Source organism: Trachypithecus francoisi, unplaced genomic scaffold (genome assembly GCF_009764315.1).
Source record: "Trachypithecus francoisi isolate TF-2019V2 unplaced genomic scaffold, Tfra_2.0 Lachesis_group19, whole genome shotgun sequence".
NCBI lineage: Eukaryota > Metazoa > Chordata > Mammalia > Primates > Cercopithecidae > Trachypithecus > Trachypithecus francoisi.
The window spans coordinates 8,481,514-8,509,063 of record NW_022681464.1 but is presented as its reverse complement, the minus strand read 5'-3'; the positions used below and the strand labels follow the sequence as shown (position 1 = coordinate 8,509,063).

The 27,550-nt window shown below is 40.2% G+C and overlaps 1 protein-coding gene across 1 annotated transcript; it reads right to left on the bottom strand.

Annotated features, from left to right (window-relative positions):
- Positions 1 to 4,508: 4,508 nt before the first annotated feature.
- Positions 4,509 to 27,143, bottom strand: IER3IP1 (immediate early response 3 interacting protein 1). Its single transcript, XM_033177830.1, has 3 exons — positions 26,947 to 27,143; positions 7,497 to 7,598; positions 4,509 to 5,706 (listed from the first exon to the last, which is right to left on the bottom strand). Exons 1-3 carry the CDS (start codon positions 27,035 to 27,037, stop codon positions 5,651 to 5,653), a joined length of 249 nt encoding a protein of 82 aa, XP_033033721.1. The 5' UTR covers positions 27,038 to 27,143; the 3' UTR covers positions 4,509 to 5,650.
- Between the last annotated feature and the right edge of the window lie 407 nt (positions 27,144 to 27,550).

Here is a 27,550-nt window from a genome sequence, read left to right as displayed (position 1 = left end):
CCCACCTTTCGCGGCTTCGCCCCACCCTTCGCCCGAGGTTTCCGCCGAGCCGTACAGCCACGGCGTCCAGTAGTTCTCCGTCTGCAACGCCACTGACGGAAAGCTAGGCCCTTCTGGAGACCAGCTTTCCCAGGCCGCGGCCTCCTGGGCCGGAATGCACGAGGAAAAATAATCCCCTGCCTTTCTTCGGTAGCTGTTTTACAGTCCACAGCACCACTGTTGAACCGTGTGTTACTGAGTAGTGTTCTTTGCCTTCACCCTCCCTTCCTCCACCACTTATCCACTCTCGAGGTTTAACTAAGAAGTCATACTTGACTAGACAGCCCGATCTCCGAAGTCGCCATTTCCCCCTTAGCTACTTGAATAGCACCTGGCACCTCTTGCTTTCTCCTTTACTCCCTCAGGCAGCGACGTCCCTCCTTTCCCGCTTCAGCGATCCCTACCTAAACTGTAGTCAGCCTTCCCACCCTGCCTCTCTCCCGGTTAGAGCCACTACGGGCCGTGCCTTCCTGTTCCACGGGAGCTCTATCTTGGTACACCCAGAACCACCTCCCTCCCTACCCCGCTGCCACACTCGTGGGGGTCTCTACTTGTCTCCTCTTGATGCAAGTAGTTATGTGGACCTGAATAATAAGAGAGAAAGGTGACTCTTATGCACTCACTATGAAAGTGACTGAACAACTTTCTGGAGCCCTCTTGACATAGTAGGATACTCGGGTTACACCTTATACTAGGGTTATACCCCTTGATAAAACCACTGCTCTGTCCTTGACTGGGGACCCATATATGCCACAATCTAACACCCCCACTACCCAAAGCTGCAGTCAGCCCTGTTAAGAGCTGTAACCCATTCTGTCCCTTGGACTAGGAGCCATCTGCTTTTTCTCCCTGCTGAATCTGAAGTTTTTTTGTCTTACTCATATTTGCTAAGTTTAAGTTTTGTGTGAGGCCTAATTGGTTGAAGGAAAAAGGATTTGGTTCTAGTTTCCCCTTATGAGCCAGCTGTCTTTGACCAGATTAAGACATCACCAAAGGATTTTAAGTGGGTAATATAAGAAATGTATTTTTCTAAATGCTTCCTCTGCCTGCAGTATGGATAGGAGAGATGCCAGAATGGGTGAGACCACGTAAGAGTCCCACTGCAAGGCCACAAGAGAGATACTTTAATTAGAATGTGTGGAAACAAAGCAAAGAGGATAAATTCATAGGAGGCAGAACAGAAACTCGTGACAGATTAGATTGGGGTTAGCGAGAAAGCATCAATTATCAGGCTCCAAGACTGGGCAATTGGGTAGTGTGATTGATAGTGCCTTTTTTTTTTTTTGAGACAGGGCCTCACTCTGTCACCCAGGATGGAGTGCAGTGGTGCAATTATGGCTCACTGCAGCCACGACTTCCCAGGCTCAAGGGATCCTCCTACTTCAGCCTCCCCAGACAGCTGGGACCACAGGTGAACACCACAACTGGCTAATTTTGATTTTTGTAGACAGGGTGGGGTCCCACATGTGGCCCAGGCTGGTCTCAAACTCCTGGGTTAAAGCAATTCTTCCACCTCAGTCTCCCGAAGTGCTGGGACTACAGGCACGAGCACCAATGCTTGGCCTCATTCACATTATGTGGAATCATGGGATAGGACTAATGGCTTTCTCCTCTCCATATGGATCTACTTGATGAAAGGCAAGATAAGAAGAAATTCAGCCCTCCAAAGGGAGGGGCTGGATTCAGAAAAAAAAAAGGGGGCAAAAAACCCAAAGGAGTGGAGACATAAAGCAGTATTTGAACTGGAACAAAAACAGTAGGAAAAACTTATCTTGATCATTGATACCCTTGGACATTGCTCACTGTGACCAGGTCCTTGAATCAAATGTTTTCACAATATTTGACTTCTAATGAACAATCAGGGGCCAAGAGAAATCTTAACAAAAAAGAATTCCATTCTGATTGGTATCAGATGTTATTTTTGTTGTTTTGAGACGGAGTCTCACTGTGTAGCCCAGGCTGGAGTGCAGTGACACAATCTCAGCTCACTACAACCTCCACCTCCCAGGTTCAAGCGATTCTCATGCCTCAGCCTCCTGAGTAGCTGGAATCACAGGCATGTGCCATCACACCCGGCTAACTTTTGTTCTTTTAATAGAGACGGGGTTTTGCCATGTTGGCCAGGCTGTTCTCAAACTCCTGACCTCAAGTGATCTGCCCACCTCAGCCTCCCAAAGTGCTGGCATTACAGGCATGAGCCACCGTGCCCAGCCTCAAAACGTTACATTGGTAATAACTTAGAAACTAATAAATGAGAAAGTGATTTACTTAATAAAAAACATTTTCAGGAGAACATCTCTTTGGTTGAAGCACAACTGGATTCAAAGATTAGTGATCTGGAAAAGATATATATAGATTATCTGGACCAGACTTCTGTTCTGAAGGTTATGGACCAATTTTACAGAGAGGATAACCAAAAACTACTGAAGTCTTAGAAGTGTATTTGCTTTCAGTCACATGGCAAAAGGTTCGCTTGATATATTAGATATATCTTGCCTCCCAGTCTTTTTACTAGTCAAATATCTTGCTTTCTCTTGTCATTTCACCAGTAATACACATCTAACACAGATCAGATTGCCTACTCTTATCGTATCTAAAGCAAGGATTTTGGTGGGGAGAGGAAGGTGGGAGAACTCATCTAGCTTTTTATTTCAGTAGCTTTAGGGTTACAAGTGGTTTCTGGTTACATGGATGAATTGTACAGTGTTGTAAAGTCTGAAATTTTAGTGCACCCATCACTGGACTACTGTACATTGTACTCAATATGTAGCTTCTGTATCCCTCACCCCCTCCAACCTCCCTAAAGCAGGGATTTTATTTTTTTGTATTTTTACTTTTTTAACTTTTAGATTTAGTGGTACATGTACAAGTTTGTTAAATAGGTAAACTTGTGTCACGGGGGTTTGGTAGATTATTTTGTTATCCAGGTACTAAGCCCAGTACCCAATAGTTACTTTTTTCTGGCACTCTTTCCCACCCTCCACCCTCAAATAGCCCCCAGTGTCTGTTGTCCCCCTCCTTATGTCCACAAGGTCTTATCATTTAGCTTCCACTTATAAGTGAGAACATGCGGTATTTCGTTTTCTGTTCCTACGTTAGTTTGTTAAGGATGATGGCTTCCAGCTCCATCCATGTTCCCACAGAAGATATTATCTAATTCTTTTTTTATGGCTAAAGCAGGGGTTTTTATAATATACTTTTTAGCTATATTTTTGAAAATTTAGGGTTTTATGGAAATGCCTTGGGAAGCTTGACAAGAGTGCAGTGGAGGCTGAATAGTGAGCCTTTGAATCCCAGCCCTACTTCAACTAAAAACAAACAAATGGACCTACTCTCATCAGTTTTAGATACTGGAATGTTACAGTTGTGTCAGAATTCCTTTGAAAATCTGGTTCTGCTATGAACAATAAAAGTTTGAAAACCACTGTACTTGATTAGCGACTAGGGTATGAATTTGGTTAATATCTACAGACTAGAGCCAAGAACCTTCGCACAGTTCAGAGGCATGCAAACACAGGGCCAGAATACATAAGGACTATAAACATAATCGGTATTTGGAGTCCAGAATGATCACAAATTGTTAATCCTGATAATAGATAAAGGGGAGGACGTGGGCAGGCCAACAGGCACTTAAGTCATTGTCTATTAAAATAACACACTATGTTTACTGAATCACAACTGCTCTGGGGAAACCAAGGCTGACCTGTGAAAGCTTACAGACCCTTCTTTAGCCACAAACTGGAATTAGGAAGTGGCCTCCAGATATGACGTATTTTGATGTTCATTGCTTCACTTTCCTCAGAACTACTTGGCTACAGAATACTTTGATCCTGGTCCTTCTGTGACTGCTCCCTGATGGAATATTTGAACAATATCCCAACACTGAATTAAGATGAAGGTATGCTGTAATGTCTTACATGAAAAATAATATCAGATCAAGGTCTTTCTTTTTAAAAAATTGTGTACTGCTCATACCGTATGGGGAAATGGGCCTGCCCTCAAGTAACTGCTTCTTTTGAATCTTTTCAGTAGCTCAAACTTGAACTCATGCATGAGTTCTTTGTAAGGCTAAAAGAACATGGCCTCTAAGTACCAAATTAGTCATTCACATGAGCCAAGTAATCAACTAAGAATCCCTGGTACATTCCTTGGACTAGCTGCAAGCCTACAGTCCAAAGATCATCCATCTCTAACTCAGGAAAGGCCAAAAGGTACTTAATACCTGCTCCATAGTTTTAGAAGTAACTTAAGTCATGAAATAAAAGTTGCTCGTGAGTCTTCTGGATGTATGTCAGCAATTCAGTTAATTCACCGAAGAAGAAAAAAAAAAAAGATGTAAATATTTACTTTGATTAACTCTATACTCAGTAATTTTACAGCAAAGAACATATAATAAGAGGTGTTCACACAAAATGGAGATTAATGCAGTTAACACTGAAAGGTTTATACTAAGGTACAAAAACAAGTGCTTGACTTAGAAATTCAACTTTATTTACAAATGTTCTCCTATAAACAAAGATGCCATTCTACCCCTTTAAAATATTGTAACTGATTAATTTCCATAAAAACCATTTACATAATTTCAATCTTTCTGCATAAATCTGTATTATGAGATGGGCAAATAACCTCACAAAATGGTCTGAGACATAAAAACAAAAGACAACCTATCCAGCATGAATGTCCTATTGATAAACTTAATGAAGAATTAAGAATCACACTCCACAATGTGCTACTCCACCAAGAAATAGAAATGTAATGATTTTTTTTAAAGGTAAATGCTTCACAATAAACAGTTTTCTTGGGTAGTACAGTTTAATTGTGATTGTTTAGGACTGCTCTTGCAGGCTAATATTTATGCTTTTTTAAAAAAATCATCATTGTAAAAAGGGCAGACTTATAGATTTTTCTGACAATGAAAATCTGTAGACACTGGTCTGGTCTCATCATTCAGGCCAATTAATAAAATAACAAATGCATGGAAAGAATGTTAAACAAAAACATAATCATCATGTGACTGACAGAATTCTCCCTGAAATCAGAGAATATTAATACTCAATAATATGTATAAATTTGAACTTATAGCTGAGACAATAGACAAAATAATTAACCAAGAAGCTTAAAATAAAAATTATTCAAATTACCTATTTATCATTTTATGTGCAGTAATTGCTTTTTAAAAATCCTTTAAATTTTATCTAGGGATAACCACTCACATCATAGCTAAGTTGCAAGGAACTTCAAAACTTTGAAAAAAAAAATTCATCCCTGAGAAGTGAGAGATAGAAAAATATCTAAAAAAAAAAAAAGAGAAGCAACAGTCTTGCACCCTTTTAACAATCTCATCACAGCATGAACTACTATTAACAGTGAGCAATCAGATATTCCAGTCCTGGAGAGTTACTACCTCTTATGATCTGATCTTTTTGTAATGAAACTACAAGTGCAACATTAAAAAAAAACCAGATAAATAGAAACTCTGGTTTTATTTTCAGTTTTACATTTTTGACAAGTGCAAGGTCAGCCAGCTAAGATATAAATATTCCAATAATGACCGAAGTAATAATTTCTACTGGCATGTCTTCTTCTGAGTCTCCATTTCCTCCACTGATATTCATCCAAATAATAAAAGTAACACAATTGCAATTGAGTTTACTATTATCAATGGCACTGCAAAGAGAAAAAAAAAAGTTTGTTACTATAAAGAAAAAACAGAGAAAAAACTAGAAAATAATTATTAGCCTCCAGGAAGGATAGAAATATTTAACAATATGTCATCATAATCATGTTGTAAATAGTTATAACAAAGAAACATTCTAAAACACATTGGATCATGAGATCCAAAACTTATTTTAAAGAGAGCTTATATAACTGGGAGTAAGGGTTGCACCGGAACAGCTAGATCAATGTGAAACATCTGTGGATACTCCCGGTGCAACCCCAGGAACACAAGTGCATTGGAGCCAGGCAGAAGTAGACCCACAGGGTTGTCACTGACATTTGAGATTAGAAATACAATGCAAAGAAGATTCTGTAGTGTCATTTTACTACATTAAAAATGAACTTACTTACCACTGTATCCAAGGTTGTGATTAAAGGGAGAAGAGGTCCTAATTATAACGATTTTGAATAAAAGGTTTTTGAACTCTTTGTTTCTTGAATTGCTCAAAAATATTTTCCAGTAGAATGACAGAGACCAGATCTCTATTTTTATTGTTTTTTTTTTTTTTTTTTTGAGACAGAGTTTTGCTCTGTCTCCCAGGTTGGAGTGCAGTGGCATGGCACAATCCCAGCTCACTGCACCCTCCACCTCCTGGGTTCAGGCCATCATCCTGTCTCAGCCTCCTGAATAGCTAGGCTTACAGGTATGCACCACTGGCTAATTTTGTATTTTTAGTAGAGACAGGGTTTCACCATGTTCGCCAGGCTGGTCTCGAACTCCTGACCTCAGGTGATCTGCCTGCCTTGGCCTCCCAAAGTGCTGGGATTACAGGAGTAAACCAACGTGCCCAGCTTTCTCTCGAAAATCTCCCAATACTGTATATGATTTTACAACTTGGAAGCAACCGTTTCCAAAAGGTAAGAATATAATTTTCTTTTAGCTCTGACAGGTAACACACAAACAGATAATACAGGCCGGGCGCGGTGGCTCAAGCCTGTAATCCCAGCACTTTGGGAGGCCGAGACGGGCGGATCACGAGGTCAGGAGATCGAGACCATCCTGGCTAACACGGTGAAACCCCGTCTCTACTAAAAAAAATACAAAAAATTAGCCGGGCGAGATGGCGGGCGCCTGTAGTCCCAGCTACTCGGGAGGCTGAGGTGAGAGAATGGCGTAAACCCGGGAGGCGGAGCTTGCAGTGAGCTGAGATCCGGCCACTGCACTCCAGCCTGGGCGACAGAGCGAAACTCCGTCTCAAAAAAAAATAAATAAATAAAATATACTTTAAGTTCTAGGGTACATGTGCACAACGGGCAGGTTTGTTACATATGTATACATGTGCCATGTTGGTGTGCTGCACCCATTAACTCGTTATTTACATTAGGTATATCTCCTAATGCTATCCCTTCCCCCACCCCCTCCCCACACTAGACCCGGTTTGTGATGCTCCCCTTCCTGTGTCCAAGTGATCTCATTGTTCAATTCCCACCTATGAGTGAGAACATGCAGTATTTGGTTTTCTGTTCTTGCGATAGTTTGCTGAGATTGATGGTTTCCAGCTGCATCCATGTCCCTACAAAGGACACGAACTCATCCTTTTTTATGGCTGCATAGTATTCCATGGTGTATATGTGCCACATTTTCTTAATCCAGTCTGTCACTGATGGACATTAAAGCCATGTTAAAAGAGAAAAAAATTCCCACTACAAATGGCATATGTGGTATTCACATTTAGAACATTCGCTACTTAAACCACAACATTAAAACTTAAGAGTGCTCTATTGGCTTTTCTTCTTACCTCTCATCACGGTTCTTACAGATCGAATAAGGTTCATTAGTTGTGATTTAATTCCCGGCTCTTCTCCGAATCCATCAACTCCCTGGTCTGTTCCCCAGCCAACTGTATAATGTAAAGATTAGCTGTGTTAAAAGTTATTACACACTTGCCTTGGTCCCTTACTAGTCATCTTCTAAAAGATTAGTTTGAGACCTTGTTAAAGACAAAGTATAAAGTCATATGACTTTTAAGAAAAGTTAATACAATAGTGAGTTAAATATTTGTTTTCTTTTTAACTTTTGATAGCAGCAACACCCTCGCTTCACTTCATTTACACTTTGATTTTATAAAATAAACTACAATCTAAATTATTCCATGGCATTTAGTTTAGTGAAGATGATCTTTGTAACTGTTTTTTTCTCCTTGTTAAAAATACCATATAAAATACTTCTCAAGTCACAACTGAAAACCAAAGCATACTGTCAAACTATATAATTATTATAATTAGCTCAATTCAGAATTTATAAAATCCATCACAATCATTAGTATAAAAATGCTGTAGCTGAGAATCACTGTCTGCATTACTTGGGGAAACTTTTAAAGTAAACCTGGTAAAGTGGAAGTCGATCATAATACCAAAATACACAAATCTCAAACACTATAATACCAAATCTTGAAAATCCAAAAGATCAAAACCCTGACGTCTAAAATCCCAAAAATGACAATCAAGAAACATCAAAATCTCAAAAATGTAATTCTAGGAAGAATAATTTTTTAGATTCTTTTAAAAAAATTACAATAATATAGAGACAGGGTCTCACTTTGCTGCCTAGGCTAATCTCAAGTTATCCTCCACCTCAGCCTCCCAAAGGGCTGGGATTACAAGTACGAGCCACCGCATTCGGCCCAAGTATTTTTCTTTTTTTTTCATTTGAGACAAGGTTTCACTCTGTCACCCTGCTGGAGTCGCCCAGCCTGGAGTACAGTGGTGTAATCATGGCTTACTGCAGTCTCGACCTCCCCAAGTTCAGGTGATCCTCCCACCTTGGCCTCCCGAGTAGCTGGGACCATAGGTGCACACCACCACACCTGGCTAATTTTTGTGTTTTTAATACAAACAGGGTGTCATCATGTTGCCCAGACTGGTCTTGAACTCCTGGGCTCAAGTGATCCACCCACCTTGGTCTCCTGGATTACAGGCGTGAGTCACAGCACCCAGCCCTCATTCATATTTTTAAAAGGGGAGTTATCTTTTAAATAATTTGGGGGCTGAGCATGGTGACTCATACCTATAATTCCAGCACTTTGGGAGGCCAAGGTAGGTGGATCGCTTGAGCCCAGGAGCTCGAGACCAGCCTGGGTAACATGGCGAAACCCTGTCTCTACTAAAACTACAAAAATTAGCTGGGTGTGATGGTGTGCGCCTGTAGTCCCAGCTACGCGGGAGGCTGAGGTGAGAGGATCACCTGAACCTGGGGAAGGCTGAGGCTGTGGTGAGCCAGGATCATGGTACTGCACTCCAGCTTGGGCAACAGAGTGAGACCCTGTCTCAATTAAAAACAAATTTTTAAAGAGGCAAATGTGTCATTTGAGAAACATAAAAACACAACAGAACACTTCAAAGACCACTTTACACAAAAAAATACACAAAAAAATAGGCAATGATAGCATATATATATTTTTGCGGCACTAAGGTATACTAATGATAGTCACACAGGTATAATAGCCATGAGGTGAACCATATTCACAAAGAAAGAGGTGAAAAAGGAAATGTATAAATACATTATCACTATGGTTGGTAAGTGTGTTCACCTAGCTTTATAACTGTGATCATCTGAAATACCATGACAAACAACCTAAGTCTTTTAACAGATCAATCAAAAACTACAGTAGGTAACCACTGCATATGCAATTGCCCAAAGAGCCGAGATAACAAGAAATTTTATTTTTCACTAATGCAGACGGATATACAGAAAGAACCTTTCTTCATTTACTGAGGAAGTTTCAACGTTTTTACATACATGCACAATGCCTAAACACAAAGTCAACACTGTGGTAACGTAATTTTGCAGTCAAATTTGCAAAGAATGCATAAAACAAATTAGAACTCTCTAAAAGTCTCTACACAGTTTATACCTCCAGTATTGCAAATGATGTAAAGATGAAATACATAGCATTGGGAATTGTAAAAAATCATGCTGACAATTGAAAATAGTGAAAACAACTGGAAAAGAAAAAAGCTGAAAAAAAATCGACATATGATAATGTGTTATTACAGGGATAGATTATGGGCAATTGCATGGAGATATTCCTTAAGAGCTGGTTGGCTTTCTCCATCATTAACTATATTTTGATGTCCTGCATCACAATGAATAGCTGCTTTTTTTTCTTTTAGGACATGGCTCTCCTCAGACAAAATGTTCACATTCATTTTCTAGGTGGCATTGCTCTTTTTGAAATTCTTCTGTGGTTTGATATACATCAGCATGAGCTTTCCCTATTAAAAGTTCCCATCATCAGCCGGGCACGGTGACTCACACCTCTAATGCCAGCTCTTTGGGAGGCCGAGGCGGGTGGATCACCTGAGGTCGGGAGTTCGAGACTAGCCTGGCCAACATGGAGAAACCCCATCTCTACTAAAAATACAAAATTAGCTGGGCTTGGTGGGGTATGCCTGTAATCCGAGCTACTCAGGAGGCTGAGGTAGGAGAATTGCTTGAACCCGGGAGGTGGAGGTTGCGGTGAGCCAAGATCGCACCATCGCACTCTAGCCTGGGCAACAAGAGAGAAACTCCATCTCAATAAATAAATAAATAAATAAATAAAATAAAAAATAAATAAAATTTCTCATCCTCTGTGCCATGCTTCTATGTTGTTTTGGGTACCCAGCAATCCATTTCACATCCACTTATACAGAGATCACAAATTTGGTGGAAACAACACTGGTGATCAAAAGCAATACTGCTACATCAGTGTCTTCTTACCCTACTATGCACATAACTATTTTTGAACCAGTCAGTAACTTCGCTGGCTTCTTCAGGCAAATGTGGGTTCAACTCATTAAAAGCTCCTGGAATGCTATCAGCTGGAAGGAATGCTAACACAGGCAAATGATGCATTTTTAAACTTAAGTTTTCACCACTGCGCGGTAGCCAATCCACTCACCTGAATTTCCCACCAAATGCAAATAAAGACAAGAACATGGTAATAGTTCCGCCTAACATGATGCACCTAACCTGATATAACTATCCTGTTTATATTCCTAAAACACACTAATCCCTTCCCCAAAATTCAGCTTTCAAGATTTCAACATTCAGGATTTCAATCTCTTGGGATTTGAGACATTAGGAATTATGGCATCCAGGACTTTTGGGATTATGATCCAAACCTGTAATAGCTTGGTTAGGCTTCCAAAACATGTTCTAGCCTGCCAGCAGGACATATCTTTTTTTACCTTTTTCCTTATCATTCCTCTCATTCCTCTTCATTTATTAATTTTGAGTTGAGGAATTTAGCCCACTACCCCTCTTATTCTCTATAAGTGAGTCTTTTACATTCTTTTCTCATTTTCCTATGATACTACAAATCACTACTTCTTTACCCCTATGCACTAATTCTTTTTATATTGTGCGACACATTCTTTTGAAGACTTGCATGTTCTCATTTCTGCAATTTGTCCTTTTCTTGTCCTCATTTCAGGTCCACTTTTCCCTATCTCCTATGACTACAGGGCTTAATTAATTCCTGACATGCTAACCCTTAAACTTGAAGAGAACAGTTTTTTATAATATATATACCTGCAAGACTCAAATATCAGGAAATAAGACTTCACTTTTAACCAACTTTTATTCGGTTGAAATAAAATGCTAAATAATAGTTGTTTGCTTTTTTTGTCACTGAGATATGTTGTGGTATAAAACTAATTTAAAATTCAAGTTTACAACAGGGTTGTTGTTGACTCCTACTCACTCTTCACAGAACCTAGCTCAAGTTCTGCTTATAGTCCTTCCAGTCCACAGGGTTTTTGTTCTTTTTTGAATTCCCATAGTACAACTACCATCACAGTTGTCACTATCGCAGCCTTTGCTATTTCTTGCAAGACTCTTTCAATAGATACCCCTGTAATCTTGATATCTCAACCCTTGTGAGTTTTCTCCCTTAACGGTTTATATCTTGCTACCTCGATTCCCACTGCCTACTGAATAAGAACCAAACTCCTTAAACTGACATTCTCGTTTTATATCCTACCACACCCCTCCAAGTATTCCTATTCGCAGTCAACTACTCCAGCGGTCCCCAACCTTTGTGGCACCAGGGACCGGTTTCGTGGAAGACAGTTTTTCCACAGACAGGGGCTGGGGGGTGGTGGTGGTTTCAGGATGATTCCAGAATATTGTATTTATTGTGTACTTTATTTCTATTATCATTACATTGTAATACATTATTACATTAATACATTATTACATGTAATAATTATACAACTCACCATAATGTAGAATCAGTGGGAGCCCTGAGTTCGTTTTTCTGCAACTAGACGGCCCCGTCTGGGGATGATGGGAGATACTGATGGATCATCAGGCATTAGATTCTTACAAGGAGTACACAACATAAATCCCTCGCATGCACAGTTCACAACAGGGTTCATGTTCCTGTGAGAATCTAATGCCACCACTGACCTAACAGGAGGCAAGAGCTCAGGCCCTAGTCCTATTAGTGCCTGAGGGGAGGAAGACCTAATTGCAGAGGGCTTTCTTTTTAAATTTGTTTACTTTTGTCAAAGCAATATGTGTAGGGCTTTCAAAGTCAAAAAGCTCTTCCGTTTAAAAAGAAAGAAAGAAGCCATTTGCCTCATTCCTCCTTGACCTGAGCCCCATTCCTTAGAAACAGACTAAGGCATAATAAGAACCAAACTCCTTAAACTGACATTCTCGTTTTATATCCTACCACACCCCTCCAAGTATTCCTATTCGCAGTCAATTACTCCAGCGGTCCCCAACCTTTGTGGCACCAGGGACCAGTTTCGTGGAAGACAGTTTTTCCACAGACAGGGGCTGGGGGGTGGTGGTGATGGCACTAATGTGAGCCACGGGGCATGGCTGTAAATACAGAAGCAGCTTAGCTCATTCGCCTGCCACTCACCTCCTGCTGAGTGGCCCAGTTCCTAATAGGTCCGTGAGAGTAATGTAGGGGTCCCCAACCCCCAGGCCACGGACCTATTAGGAAAATTACTCTGGAAATTGGCCAGTTGTCCAGGAAGAAAGACTTCCTCCCAATACTGACATTTGGGGGCCTCACCTCAATGAAATAGCCAATTTCTTCATTCACTTAATACTGAAACCCACCAGTAAACAAGCCCTGACCACACACATGGAATTTCCAAAGAACTTCTCAGTCCCTTACAATTACACGAATAGTCAAGAAAGAACAATTCTTAATATGGAAAGACATATCAAACAGAAATGAAGACTCTATGGAAGAGAAGATGCAAGTAGAAAAATGCATGTTTTAAATGAACATCCTTAGACGAAAGCCATTGTAGCTATGAAACAAAAACAGAATACCATAAGAACAGATCCCATCCAGGGATCAAGCAGCTATTGCTACATTAGGATTAAAAGTTCAAAAAAAGTGGTTGCAAGACGAAATTAAGAAAACCTACCAAACACAATTAAAGAAAAAAGAAAACTGGAGTATAAATCTGTCAAAATAATCAGTTCCAAAAAGAGACAAGAAAAAATAAGCAATTATTGAAGAAATATTAAGAGAAAATACCCCCAAACTGAAGAACATGAGCCTTTTTAGCCAAAAGGGTTCAATCAGAAAACAGTCCAATGAATGAGAAAATTAAAAGGTACAATGTCTTCAAAACTGCAGAAAAATTAGTTTCAATCTAGAATGCTATAACTAAATCACAAATCAACTATAAGAATAAAAGTCATATTTTTTTACCATTCAGCTATGAGCACTATTCATAGTAATAGTAAATATGGAATGCTGATATAACCAATAATTGGTTGGAGAAGGGAGAGATGGAAGAGAAGTATGTGTACAGCAATCCCCCCTTATCTATGGGACATTTATTCCAAGATCCCCAGGGGATGCCTGAAACCATGGATAGTACCAAACCCTAAATATACTATATATTTTTTCCTATATATACACACCTCTGGTAAAGTTTAATTTATAAATTAGGCATAGTAAGAGATCAACAACAGTAACTAATAATAAAATAGAGTAATTATAACAATATGCCAACCACCGCTCTTACACCTTAGGGTCATTATTAAGTAAAATAAGGGTTACTTGAACATAAGCACTGTGATATTATAACATTTACTCTGATAACCAAGATGACTGCTAAGTGACTAACAGGTAGCTGAGGCAGGCAGCATACACAGCATGGAGACGCTGGACAAATGAGTAACTCACATCCCAGGTAGAATGGAACAGGATGGTGCAAGACTTCATCATGCTACTCATAACAGCCCACAATTTAAAATGTATAAATTACTTATTTCTGGAATTTCCCATTTCAGTATTTTCAGACTGTGATTGACTGCGTGTAACTGAAACTGTGGAAAGCGAAACTGTAAATAAGGGAGGACTAGTATGCTTGTGCTCACTCAAGCCTGAGTGTGCTGCTGGTGGTATAATTGTGTGAAACCCTTCCACAGCATAAGTCAATAGTCTGCTTCTAAGGAGTGGGGCTCAGGTCAAGGAGCAATGAGGCAAATGGCTTCTTTCTTTATAAACTGACGAGCTTTTTGACTTTGAAAGCCATACACATATTGCTTTGATAAAAGTAAAAAAATTTAAAAAGAAAGCCCTCTGCAGTTAGGTCTTCCTCCCCACAGCATGAACATCCTGAGGGCTGGGATGAGTTCTGTGGCATCGTGTTATTCAAAATTGTGTTTTAAAACCACCTTTACATGGTATTGATAGTTTCATTTTCTTTACTTGTTTTAAAATGTATCATCGGTAAAATTATCAATCCTTTCCATCCAATTTCACATATGGCAAAAAGGATTTGTCTTAAGTACTATATGGATTATGCACTCAATTTTTATTGGAAACCATACTTCCCAGCAATCTTTTTTCTTTTAGATCCGTTCCAAAAAATTGCTTAAACATATTTTTTTACATGTGAGATGAGTGACTCCCAGAAAAAAAAAAAAACTGCTCTTCAACAAAACAAGATAAAACTCTACAATACTGGAATTAACATAATTAAAGCATCACCACTGAAGTAATTTAAACATATAGTAAGTTCTCAGTTAATTGCAGCCCAGTCTCTATTCTTATGCCACCAGAATGAAAAAAAAATGGATGGAGAATTTCTGGATGGAGACAGTAAGTCATTAGTCTAGATATTCTACATACGAATACAAATGTGACAAGTAAAAGATCAGGGGCCAGGGATTATCTTTTACTAGAACAAATAGTTTACCCTCCAACTGCTACATAGGGAGTCTCAGTTGTTTTTCTCAGGAACCCAGCCAAAGCTTTAAGGAGCATTGCTGTTTTTCTTTTTTTGTTTGTTTTTGTTTTCAAGAGAAAGATTTGGCCAGGTGTGGTGGTTCACACCTACAATTCCAGCACTCTGGGAAGTTGAGGTGGGAAGACTGCTTGAGCCCAGGAGTTTGAGACCAGCCTGACAAAAAGTAAAAAAGTTAGCTGGGTGTGGTGTTATGCTCCTGTAGTCCCAGCTACTCAGGAGGCTGAGGTGGGAGCATTGCTCGTGCCTGGGAGGCCAAGGCTGCAGTGAGCTGTGATCATGCTACTGCACACCAGCCTGGGTGACAGAGACCCTCTTTCCAAAAAAAAAGAGACAGATTTAATTATCTGGCTTTCTTGTCACTTCCACAGCTAGAGGACCTGGCAGAGAATAAATGATAAGACCAGTTAGCAGTACTTGCTGCCTTAATTTCAGAAATAAAGTTGAATAGAAAAAGTTACTAACTGCAACCACCAAACACGTTCTTCTGCTGTCCAGACTTCAAAAAAGTCACACACAAAATGGCAATCCATCCAGGCTCAGCCAAAAACTCTCGGCACACATATTTGAAGAAAAAGTACTAGTAACAGTTCTGAGAGCTCGCTGAGCCTGAGCAGATCTCAGCCTCTCTGAGATCAATTTCCATATCTGTAAAAGAAAATGAAAGTGATTTTCTTTGTCAATGTCACCCAGTTTACATGTGATCAAATGCTATCATAAACATGAAAGTGCCTAATAAACTACACAAAGAACTCTGCTAATGTAAGTTTTTGAAAATGACCTTTATCAAAAAGATCAATGGTGGCTGGGTGTGATGGCTCATGCCTGTAATCTCAGCACTTAGGGAGGCCAAGGCGGGCAGATCACTTGAGGCCAGGAGTTCAAGACCAGCCTGGCCAACATGGCAAAAAACCACCTCTACTAAAACTACAAAAATTATCTGGGCATGGTAGCGTGTGCCTGTAATCTCAGCTACCTGGGAGGCTGAGGCATGAGAATTGCTTGAACCCAGGAGATGGAGGTTGCAGTGAACTGAGATAGCGCCACCGCACTCCAGCCTGGGTGACAGAACAAGACTCTGTATCGGAGAAAAAAAAAAAAACGATACATGCAGAAGTAAATTATCTGGTATACTACTTTTTCTTAGTTCTATATAATTTCCATTTAATCCCTGATAAAATTCAACAATAGCTCACTCACTATTTTAAAATCTAAAATAATATATTGGTCTGGAGCCATCATTTATTAATAAACCCTGAATCAAGTAATAGCGTGTGGTATTTTAACTGTTTGCTATGGCCTGAAGCCTGGCCGTCTGCAAGCCAGAAAGAGGGCCCTCACCAGAACCAAGCCATGCCAGTACCCTGATCCTGGACTTCCAGGCTCCAGAACTGTGAGAAAATTGTTTAAGCTACCCAGTCTATAGTGTTTTGTTATGGCAGCCTGAGCTGACTAATACACTGATTTATGTGAGGGATGTTTCTATTGTGGTGTTCATAATGTATACCTAGTACTAGACTGTCAAATTGATACTGGATAAAGCAAACAAAAACTCTAGTGAACAATTTTTTGCAGGTATCAAAATCCACTTCACTATGTGGCATTTTTTTTTTTCTTGTACTAAAAGAAAATTAACATCATTGTGGAACACTGGGAGAAACAACATATTCCCTGTATTACTGTCAAAATACTGCTAAATTATTTATAAGAATACACTTGCATCAGGAATTGCAAGAATATGATAACGGTAAAGTTATTTAATTATTTAGAAAATATTCATTGACAGAACTGTAAAGATAAGAGGATCCTTCTCAGTCTGCTGGAGGAGACAGAAAAGAAACTACAGTGATGCTATGATCCATGGAGATGGGTCACAGATGGTTTGAGGGAAAGGGCAATGCCAGAGGTAGGTCTTAACTGACAGGCTGAGGAGTTAGCCACTTAAAAGGGTTAAAGGTCACAATGAGTAAAGGCTCAGCAGTGGTAAAATGGTACATAGGACAAATACTGGGGAAGGATAAAAGAGAAGGAGAAGGAGGAAGGGACACATTACGGTAGGCTTGAAATCACATGAGAGTGTTGAAGTTTATATTGAAGGCTACAGATACCGAAGAACTGAAAAATTTCAAACCATTGAAGAATATGCTCAGCTTCACCTGAGAAGCGAAACTGGAGGCAGGATGACCAGTAAGGAGTTTGCTACAAAAATCTATGCTTGCTTATCTAAAAACCCAAATGAAAAACAAATAAAATAAAAAACCTAGGCAATAAGAAAGCAACTATATAAACAATATTTAATAAGTATTTAAAATATTTTAAACTTCTATTTTAAAACATATTTAGATATTTTTAAACAACAGCTTATTCACTTAGACGAGCCAATGTAGTGTTTTCCCTTAGTTTGGGGATCACATTCAAAACACATGCTCAGGCAAAATATTTATATGCTACCTCTGTAGAGAAGACAAAGTGTGGAAGACAAAGTTCTAGAGGGCAAAGTATTAATATATCCGGGCCATTCTAACAGTTTCTAGCAGTAGTTTTTTGTTTTGTTTTGTTTTGTTTTGTTTTTGAGACGGAGTTTCACTCTGTCACCCAGGCTGGAGTGCAGTGGTACAGTGTGAGCTCACTGCAACCTCTGTCTCCTGGGCTCAAGCCATTCTCTTGCCTCAGCCTTCCAAGCAGCTGGGATTACAGGCAGAGCATCACCACACCCGGCTAATTTTTTTACTTCAGTAGAGACAGGGTTTCACCATGTTGGCCAGGCTGGTCTCGAACTCCTGACCTCAGATGATCTGCCCGCCTCAGCCTCCCAAAGTGCTGGGATTACAGGCATGAGCCAACACACCTGGCCCCCTGTACCAGGAGTTTTTAATGTAGGGGCACAAATCTCAATCACCTGCAGAAATTTTGGAAAATACATACTACTGAACTTCACTTTTAAAATTTGAATACAGATCTACAATAGGGTTTGGGCATTATATTTTTTAAATGCCCTTTTAATAACTGAAATAAACTTTCAAGTGAGAATTACTGGTTTATTGGAACAACGGCTTTAAATATACAAAACTGAGATCATTCTACAAAATCTGAGATGCTACAGACATACAATCTATGCTTTCCTAAATTAGCTGTGGAGACAGAATGGAATTACAGTATATTTTATATTAACCCCAATCAATAATGTGAAGTTAACTGTCACTTATTATTCTCCAATTAGCTCATATAGTTTATTTAAATAAATTACATTCCTTGAAGGCAAGAACCAAGTATTTCTCTTATAAACCCAAAATGTCTGAAACAATGTTGGACACATTGCAGGTGTTCTAAAACATATCCCAGTTGGGCGTGGTGGCTCACACCTGTAATCCCAGCACTTTGGGAGGCTGAGGCAGGTGGATCACCTGAGGCCAGGAGTTCGAGACCAGCCTGGCCAACATGGTGAAACACGGTCTCTACTAAAAATACAAAAATGAGTCAGGCGTGGTAGCGGTAGCACCTGTAGTACCAGCTACTCAGGAGGCTGAAGCAGAAGAATCACTTGAACCTGTGAGGGGAAGGTTGCAGTGAGCCGGGATTGTGCCACTGCACTTCAGTCTGGGCAACACAGCGAGATTCCATCTCAAAAAAAAAAAAATATTTTTAGTTAGGCGTGGTGGTGGGTGCCTGTAATCCCAGCTACTTGGGAGGCTGAGGCAGAATTGCTTGAACCCGGGAGGCAGAGGTTGTAGTGAGCAGAGATCACGCCACTGCACTCCAGCCTGGGCCACAGAGTGAGAATCCATTTCAAAAGAAAAAAATAAAAAAGACAAAAAAAAAAAAAAATCCCTTAAGTTTCACCTAAGGGTAGTATAATCAAAGACTTGGTTATTAAATATAACAATATGAAATGAACATTATTCAGCCTGTAGCATTAGTGAGTATTAAAAGCTCATTAGATTTCAAAACCATGAAGGAAAATAGCACTATAGATTAGTTATGTCCATTTTTAAACTTTATGTAAAGGAATTATCCAATATATATTCTTTTGTGTCTGTCTTTTGCTCAAATTGTGTCAGAGTCATCCATATTGCTTTGTAGGACCACAATTCATTCTTTTTCATTGTTATGCAGCATTCCATTATATGAATACAATTTAGTCATTCTACCATTTCTAGTTTTCATTATGATTATGCTGCTATGAACATTCTCATACATGTCTTTTGGTGCACATATTTATGAGCATTTGTGTAAGAGTGAAACTGTAGGATCATAGAAGATGTGTATGATGAGCTTTAGTTACTTCTGCCAAAAAGTTTTTCAAAGTGGTTGTACCAACTTATACTTCCATCAGCAGAGTATGAGAGTTCACACTGTTCTATAACCTTATCAAAACTTCCTATTTTCAGGTAAGAATGTATAATTCAAAAAACAAAGACCCCCAGCTTTTTGGAGATGTATTTCACATACCTTACAATTCATACATATAATCCAATGATTTGAAGTACACTCAGAGTTCTGCAACTATCACCACATTCAATTTTAGAATAGTTTTACCACCCCAAAAGAAACCCTGTACACACTGACAACCACTTCCCACCCCATCAGGCCCTCCAGCACCAAGCAACCACTAATCTACTTTCTGTCTACATAAAATTGCCTAACATAAAGAGTATCATATGCTATGTGATCTTTCTTATAAACAGTATCATATGATATGTGGTCTTTTATGACTAGCTTCTTTCACTTTCTATAATGATTCAAGGTTCATCCTTATTGTGACATGTAGTAATACTTCGTTACTTTTTTGCCAAATAGTATTCTACATTATGGATATACCACAGCTAGTCATCTATTCACCAGCTGATGGACATCTGGGTTGTTCCCATTTTTTGGCTATTATGAATAATGCTATTTTGAACATTCCATGTTTGTTTTCAATACTCTTGGTACACCTAGGAGTAGAATCACTGTGTCATACAGTAACTATGTTTAACATTTTGAGGAACAGCCAGACTGTTTCCCGAAGTGGCTGAACCATTTTACATTCTCTTTAACAATATGTGACAGTTCCAACTTCTTCACAACCTCACCCACACTTGTTATTATTTAACCTTTTTATTATAGCCATAATAAAAAGGTTGGTGTGAAGTGGTATCTCATTATGGTTTCAGTTTGCAATTCTCTAATGATTAATAATGCTGACTATCTATTCATGTGCATATTGATCATTTGCTTATGTTCTTTGGAAAAAAATTCTATTCAGTTCCTTCATAAATGTTTTAATTGGGTTATTTATCTTTTATTATTTAGTTCCAGTAGTTCTTTATATATTATGGATAGAAGTCACTCATCAGATACATGAGTTGTAAATATTTTATCCCAGTCTGTGGTTGTCTTTTAAAGCATGAAATTTTTAAAATTTTGATGAAATCCAATTTATCTATTTTTTCTTTGGCACTTGTGCTTCTGGTGTTGTATCTGAGATGGTTTTACCCAACAAGAAGTCACATAGTTTTTTGTCTGTATGTTCTTCTAAGAGTTGTATAGCTTTTTATCTTACAGTTTGTAAGTCTATGATTATGAGTTAATTTTTGAAGATGGTGTGAGTGTAGGAGTCCAACTTTACTTTTTTTTTAATATGGCTATTCAGTTGTTAAAGAACTATTTGTTGAAAAGGTTATTTGGCACCGTTATTGAAAATCAATTGATACAAATGTAAGGATTTTTAAATGGACTTTAAATTCTATTTCATTGATCTACGTCTACCCTTCTGCCAGTATCATCCTGTTTTGATTACTGGACCTTTGCAATAAGTTTTAAAATTGGAAAGCACAACTCCAATTTTGTTTTTCTCTTTCAAGATTGTCTTGACTATTCTGGATTCCTTGCATTTCCTCTAGAATCAACTCATCAGTTTCTTCAAAAAAGCTAACTGGGATTTTGAGACACCACATTAAACCTATAAATCAATATTAAGTACTGTCATCTTAATAATATTAAGTATTCTGATCTGTGAACATGGGAAGTCTCTATCTTTAAAAAGATCTTTAATCTTCTTTCTTTCAACAATGCCTTATAGTTCTCATAGCATGAAACTTGCACTTCTGTTAAACTTATTCCTAAGTATTTCATCCTTAATGTTGTAAATAAAATTATCTCCCTAACTTCATTTACAATTGTTCATTGTGCACAGAAAAATAATTGATTTTTACACATTCTTCCTACATTCTGCAATCTTATTAAATTCATTTGTCTTAATAGCCTTGTAGTGGACTCTTTAGGATTTTCTATATATACAAAATTATGTCATCAATAAACAGAGTTTTATTTTTTCAACCTCATAATCTTGATGTCTTTTTTCTTGTCTAATTGCCCTAGTTAGAATCCCCATTATGATGTTAAATAAAAATGGCAAGAGAGGACATCCTTGTCTTATTCCACATCAGGGAAAGAATTTAGTGTTCCAGCATTAAGTATGACGTTAACTAGGGAATTTCCATACATGCCCCTTATCAGATTAAGAAAGTTCGCCCCTATTGCTAGTTTGTTTTTTTTTTTTTTTTTTTAAATCATGAAAGGGTACTGAATTTTGTCAAATGCCTTTCTGCGTCTTTTGTGACGACTGTGTGATTTTTATTAATATCATGTATTACATAACTGATTTTCAAATGTTAAAACAACCCTATACTCCCAAGATAAATCAAATCCCACTTGTTCACGGTATATAATCCCTTTTATAGGTTGCTAGATTTAGTCTGCCAGTATTTCGTTGAGAATTTTTGCAGCTATATTCAAAAGAGATATAGGTCTACAGTCTCTTTTCTTGTGATGTCTCTGTCTGGTTTTCATATTAGGTTAATACTGACTTCATGGCATGAATTGAAAAGTGTTCTATCCCCTCTATCTTTTGGAAGAGTTTGTGAGAAATTGGTATTAAGTCTTCTTTAAATGTTTGGTTGAATGCAACGCTGAAGGCTTGACTTTGTGAGAAGCTTTTAAATCATTAATTATATCTCTTTATATGTTATAGGTCTATTCGGATTTCCCAATTGAGTCTAGTCAGTCTAGCTAAAGACTTGTCAATTTTGTCAAGGAATCAGCTTTTGGTTTTCTTAATTCTAATATTTTTCTACTACGTATTTCATTAACTTTCACTGTAATCTTTATGATTTCCTTCCTTTTGCTTTTTTTTGTGGAGGCTGCAAGAGCAGGTTGTGGCTCAAATGACAGAGACTCTTACTGTTCTGAGATTTAGCAGATTGACATCTCTCTCTTTTTTTTTTTTTTTTGAGACAGGGTCTCACTCCGTCATCCAGGCTGTAGTGCGGCGGTGGGATCTCAGCTCATTCCAACCTCTGTCTCCTGCGTTCAAGCGATTCTCCTGCCTCAGCCTCCCCAGTAGCTGGGATTACAGGCACGTACCACCATTCCCAGCTAATTTTTTGTATTTTTAGTAGAAACGGGGTTTCTCCATGTTGGCCAGGCTGGTCTTGAACCCCTGACCTCAAGTGATCCGCCCACCTCAGCCTCCCAGTGTGCTGGGATTACAGGCTTGAGCCACTGTGCTGGGCCTTCTTTTTTGGTCCTTCTTAGAAAACACTGTGTTTATATGCCTCACTGATTATCCCCTCCTCCACTCTCTTCATAGAGCTGACTTGTTGAAGAGACAGGGCTAGTTTTCATTGTCACTGCTGAGATACCTCAAGCTCTAAAAACAAACAAAACCACCACCATAAAACACATCCCCATATCCTTTCAAGCCACCTTTTCTTCTTTTCCTCCAATTTAAAGATAACATTGGATAATCTTACTGTCTCCATTTTATAACTTTCTACTCAGTTCCCAACCCATTCCAATCTAGATTTTACCCACTGCTGTAATTGCTCTTGTAAAATCACCAATGACTTCAATTACCCTAAATCAGTAGGACTCTTTTCAGTCCTTAACTTACAGTAGTCCCCTCCTTAATCTTGGAGATACACTTCAAGACTATACAGTAGATGCCTGAAACAGAAGATAGCACCCGACCCTATAAGAAGTATGTTTTTTCCATCTGATAACCAAGTGACTAACGGGTGGGTAGCATATATGGTGTGCATACGCTGGACAAAGGGAAGATTCATGTCCTCATGATACAGGATTTCATCAGGCTACTCAGAACAGCTTGCAATTCAGAACATGAATTGCTTATTTCTGCAATTTTCCAATCAGTACTTTCAGATGGCAGGTGACAACAACCGAAACTGCGGAAAGCCAAACCACAGATGAGGGGGGACTACTATACTAAGCTTCTCAGTAACAACCCATTGTTGCAGTATCTCTTCAAACACTCCCTGATTCTGGTGAAGTCCCACTGTCTAGGTTTTTCCATCTCTGTTTTGCTCATTTGTCAAGTTCTTCTGTCAGTTCTTCCATCTCTACCTAAACATTAAATACTAGAGGAGATTCTAGGGCTGTCTGGGGCACCAATTCTTTTTGTACTCTACTCTTTTCTTTGATAATTTCCTCTTCTCATATGACTTCATTTATTACTTATGCTTGACAAATTCAAATTTCAATCTCCACCCTAATTTGTGCTGTTCTTCTATGGACTTAAATCCAACTGGCTATTTTACATCTCCACTTGCATATCTCATAGAAATCTCAAACTGAGCATGACTAAAATGTATTTCATTATATCTTCACCTCCTTACCTAGCACTATCACCCCAAATTTTCCTCCAATACTAACTCAGTAAAGGTACTACCCTCACTCAGTGGCTTAACCTAGAGGGCCAAGAGATCTTTGACTTCATCCACTCTTATTCCCAAAGTCCAAGAGTAAATTCTGCCTTTTCTACTTTTTTTTCCTTTTTTTTTGAGACACAGTCTTGCTCTGTCACCCAGGTTGGAGTGCAGTGGCGCGATCTCAGCTCAATGCAACCTCTGCCTCCCAGGCAAGTAATTCTCCTGCCTAAGCCTCCCAAGTAGCTGGGATTACAGGTGCCCACCACCACACCCTGCTAATTTCTGTATTTTTAGTAGAGACAGGGTTTCACCATGTTGTACAGGGTGGTGTCAAACTCATGACCTCAAGTGATCCACCCACCTTGGCCTCCTAAAGTGCTAGGCGTGAACCACCATGCCCAGCCTCTACTTTAAAAATATCTTCTGATCTACGTAAGATTCCTAGGGCTGCCATAACAAAGCAGCACAAACTGGGTGGCTTAACAGAAATTTTCTCATTATTTTGGAGGCTAAAAGTCTGAAATCAAGGCATAAGCAGGGTTGGTTCCTTTGGGGGCTCTGAGTGATAATCTTATCCATGACTCTCTCTTAACATCCAGTAGTTGCTGGAAATCCTTGGTATACCTTGTCTTATACATGCATCACTCCAATCTCTGCCTCAGTTGTCACATGGTCTTCTGTGTGTGCATCTATGTGTCTCCAAATCTCTCTTTTCTTTTTTTGAGACGGAGTCTTGTTCTGTCATCCAGGCTGGAGTGCAGTGGCCGGATCTCAGCTCACTGCAAGCTACGCCTCCCGGGTTTACGCTTTTCTCCTGCCTCAGCCTCCCGAGCAGCTGGGACTACAGGCGCCCGCCACCTCGCCCGGCTAGTTTTTTGTATTTTTTAGTAGAGACGGGGTTTCACTGTGTTAGCCAGGATGGTCTCGATCTCCTGACCTCGTGATCCGCCCATCTCGGCCTCCCAAAGTGCTGGGATTACAGGCTTGAGCCATCGTGCCCGGCAAATCTCTCTTTTCTTATAAGGGCACCAGTCATTGGATCTAGGGCCCAACCTAACCCAGTATGATCTCATTTTAACTTGATTACATATGCAAAGATCCTGTTTCCAAACAAGGTCATCTTCATAGGTATCAAGGGTTGGGACTTCAACACATCTTTTTGAGGGACACAATTCAACCCCCAACTTGATCCCTTCTACTTTTCTGTATAGCAGTGAAGAGATGAACTCTGGAAGATGAAGTTTGAATCCTAGCTCCACCACTTTCTACTTTCTACCTGTGTGTTCTTAGAAAGGCCACCTACTCTCTTTGTGCTTCTAGTTTCCCATTGGAAAATGGGGATGAAAACAGAAACTATCTCACAGAGTTGCTGTGAAGGCTACACCAGTTAATATACATAAAGCACTTGATACCGATCCTGCACGTAAGTGCTACATAAGTATTAGTTATTATTATTATTATACCCACTTGTGTCTACTTGCCCTATTTAGAATGGCTCTTCCTTGGGAGGCCAAGGTGGGCAGATCACGAGGTCAGAAGCTCGAGACCAGCCTGACCAACATGGTGAAACCCATCTCTACTAAAAATACAAAAACTAGCCAGGCGTGGTGGCAGATGCCTGTAATCCCAGCCACTCGGGAGGGTGAGGCAGGAGAATCGCTTGAACCTGGGAGATGAAAGATGCAGTGAGCTGAGATCGCACCACTGCACTCCAGCCTGGGGGACAGAATGAGACTCTGTCTCCAAAAAAAAGAATTGGTCTTCCCACATCCACTGCTTTCCCTTCCAATCCTTCCACCGTATTGTAGCCAGAAGGATCTTGCAAATAACACAAATCTGGTCATGTCTGTGTCTTAAGACCCTCTTCTCACCTGCCTCAGAGTTTTCACACCAGGTCTACACCACTTAAAGCTCTCCTCAGCCTTCCAACTCCTCCCAACCCTTCACCTTCACGGAGTTAATGTTTACTCATGTATCAGATTTAAGGTTAGACACTCTTCCTCCAAGAAGCTTTCGCAGATACACAAGTCAGAATCTGCCTGTACTTCTCTTTCTTACATAATACTGTCTATACTTGTTATTGTCACTTGTTCAGTTTTTATTTAGATTAACTTCCATCAGAAGGGCAGAGTAGCTGCTGTAACTTCAGTTACTATAAATGGGCCTGGCACATACTTTGCACTCAATAAATATCTTCTGAAGTAATCTATGAAATGAATCAATCTTGCTCCTGGTTTTACGTTTCAGTAATTCAAACGGACATACTTGGTACACAACGTGAGCTCTTGAGAGGCATAACTTGTGTTTTCATTTTTGAATTTCTAAATTCTAGCAGTTTTTGGCACACTGTATGCACCCAACAAGCTATCTGAATAAACTTCTCTTGGAACATGAGTGGCTGAATGTCCTGATAACTCCAACGCATTCCCTTCCTATAATTCCTAAAGCCCACGAACACTTATTGCCTTCCATCAGTTAGTGAACTGCTGATGCTCCAAAATAAGCCATGCCGCCTTCCCCTCCACCCCCAACTCGTTTTGTTTTGTTTTGTTTTTTTGAGACGGAGTCTCACTCTACTACCTAGGCTGGGGTGCAATGGCGCGATCTCGGCTCACTGCAACCTCCGCTTCCCAGGTTTAAGTAATTCTCCTGCCTCAGCCTCCCGCCCAGCTAACTTTTCTATTTTCACCACCACGCAAGGCTAATCTTTGTATTTTTAGTAGAGACGGGGTTTTACCACGTTGCCAGGCTGGTCCCAAACTCCTGACATCATGATCCGCCGGCCTCGGCCTCCCAAAGTGCTGGGATTACAGGCGTGAGCCACCACGCCCGGCCCCACACCCCCAACTCTTAGAACAAAACTCAGACCCTGGGTTTTCGGCTATTGAAAGTAGTCACAGGACCGCGCCACTTCACTTCAGCCTGGACAACAGAGCAAGACTCCGTCTCAAAAAAAAAAAAAAAAGTAACAGAAAACTGCAATTAAATTACTGACCCGAAGTAATCACGAGCACTTATGTAGCAGCACTTACTGACCTCCGTATCCCTCCACCCCAACCCCCTGGGCCCTGCACAGCGGCTGTCCGTTGAATATTCTGCCGCTACTGAGCCCAAACCTGATGAGAGGAAAGACTCGGCTTCCACTCCGAGCCGAGCCTTCCGCTGTTCGTCTGTCCCGGCCCGTGGTGTCCCCCAACGCGGCCCCACTAGGGTTCGCACCCCCGGGACTCCGCCGCCGCCCCAGCCCGCGCCCCGCGGCCCCACTCACTGTTCTTGAGGAATCGCTCCTCGTGCAGCACGGCGATGGCGTTGACGCAGAGCAGGGCTGCCTGGAGCAGTGAGTACAAGGTAAAAGCCATGGCAGTCCAGAGCCGCCCGAAGTCCAAGCGATTTCTCTCCCGCTGCCGCAACAGACGTGGCGCCTCCAAGGCTGGCGCCTTCCTACGGAAGCCGATAAAGCCCAAGAGGAACTCTCCGGGAAGCCCCGCCTCCGTCTGGTTAAGAACCGCCCCTCGCTGAAGTCTGCAAGTCCTGCCGCTTGTCTAGAGCGGTGATGTGCAATCAATGCTCTCGTGTGGCCGGTGCTGCAGGTGCAAAATACACACCGGGTTTCAGACACTTGGAACTGGAACAAGGATGAAGAATATCCCAATAATTTTTTTTTTTTTTTTTGAGATGGAGTCTGGCTCTGTCGACCAGGCTGGAGTGCAGTGGAGCGATCTCGGCTCACTCTCGGCTCACCGCCTCCCGGGTTCAAGCCATTCTCCTGCCTCAGCCTCCCGAGTAGCTGGGACTATAGGCGCCCGCCACCACACCCGGCTAATTTTTTTGTATTTTTAGTAGAGACAGAGTTTCACCGTATTAGCCAGGAT

What these genes read in the sequence shown, in the direction of transcription:
- IER3IP1 (XM_033177830.1), bottom strand. Translation starts at nt 27,037, where the DNA reads ATGGCTTTTACCTTGTACTCACTGCTCCAGGCAGCCCTGCTCTGCGTC. An exon ending in GGAGCGATTCCTCAAGAACA is followed by an intron (nt 7,599 to 26,946) that starts GTGAGTGGGGCC and finishes TACATTATACAG; the next exon opens with TTGGCTGGGGAACAGACCAG. An exon ending in TGTAAGAACCGTGATGAGAG is followed by an intron (nt 5,707 to 7,496) that starts GTAAGAAGAAAA and finishes TTCTCTTTGCAG; the next exon opens with TGCCATTGATAATAGTAAAC.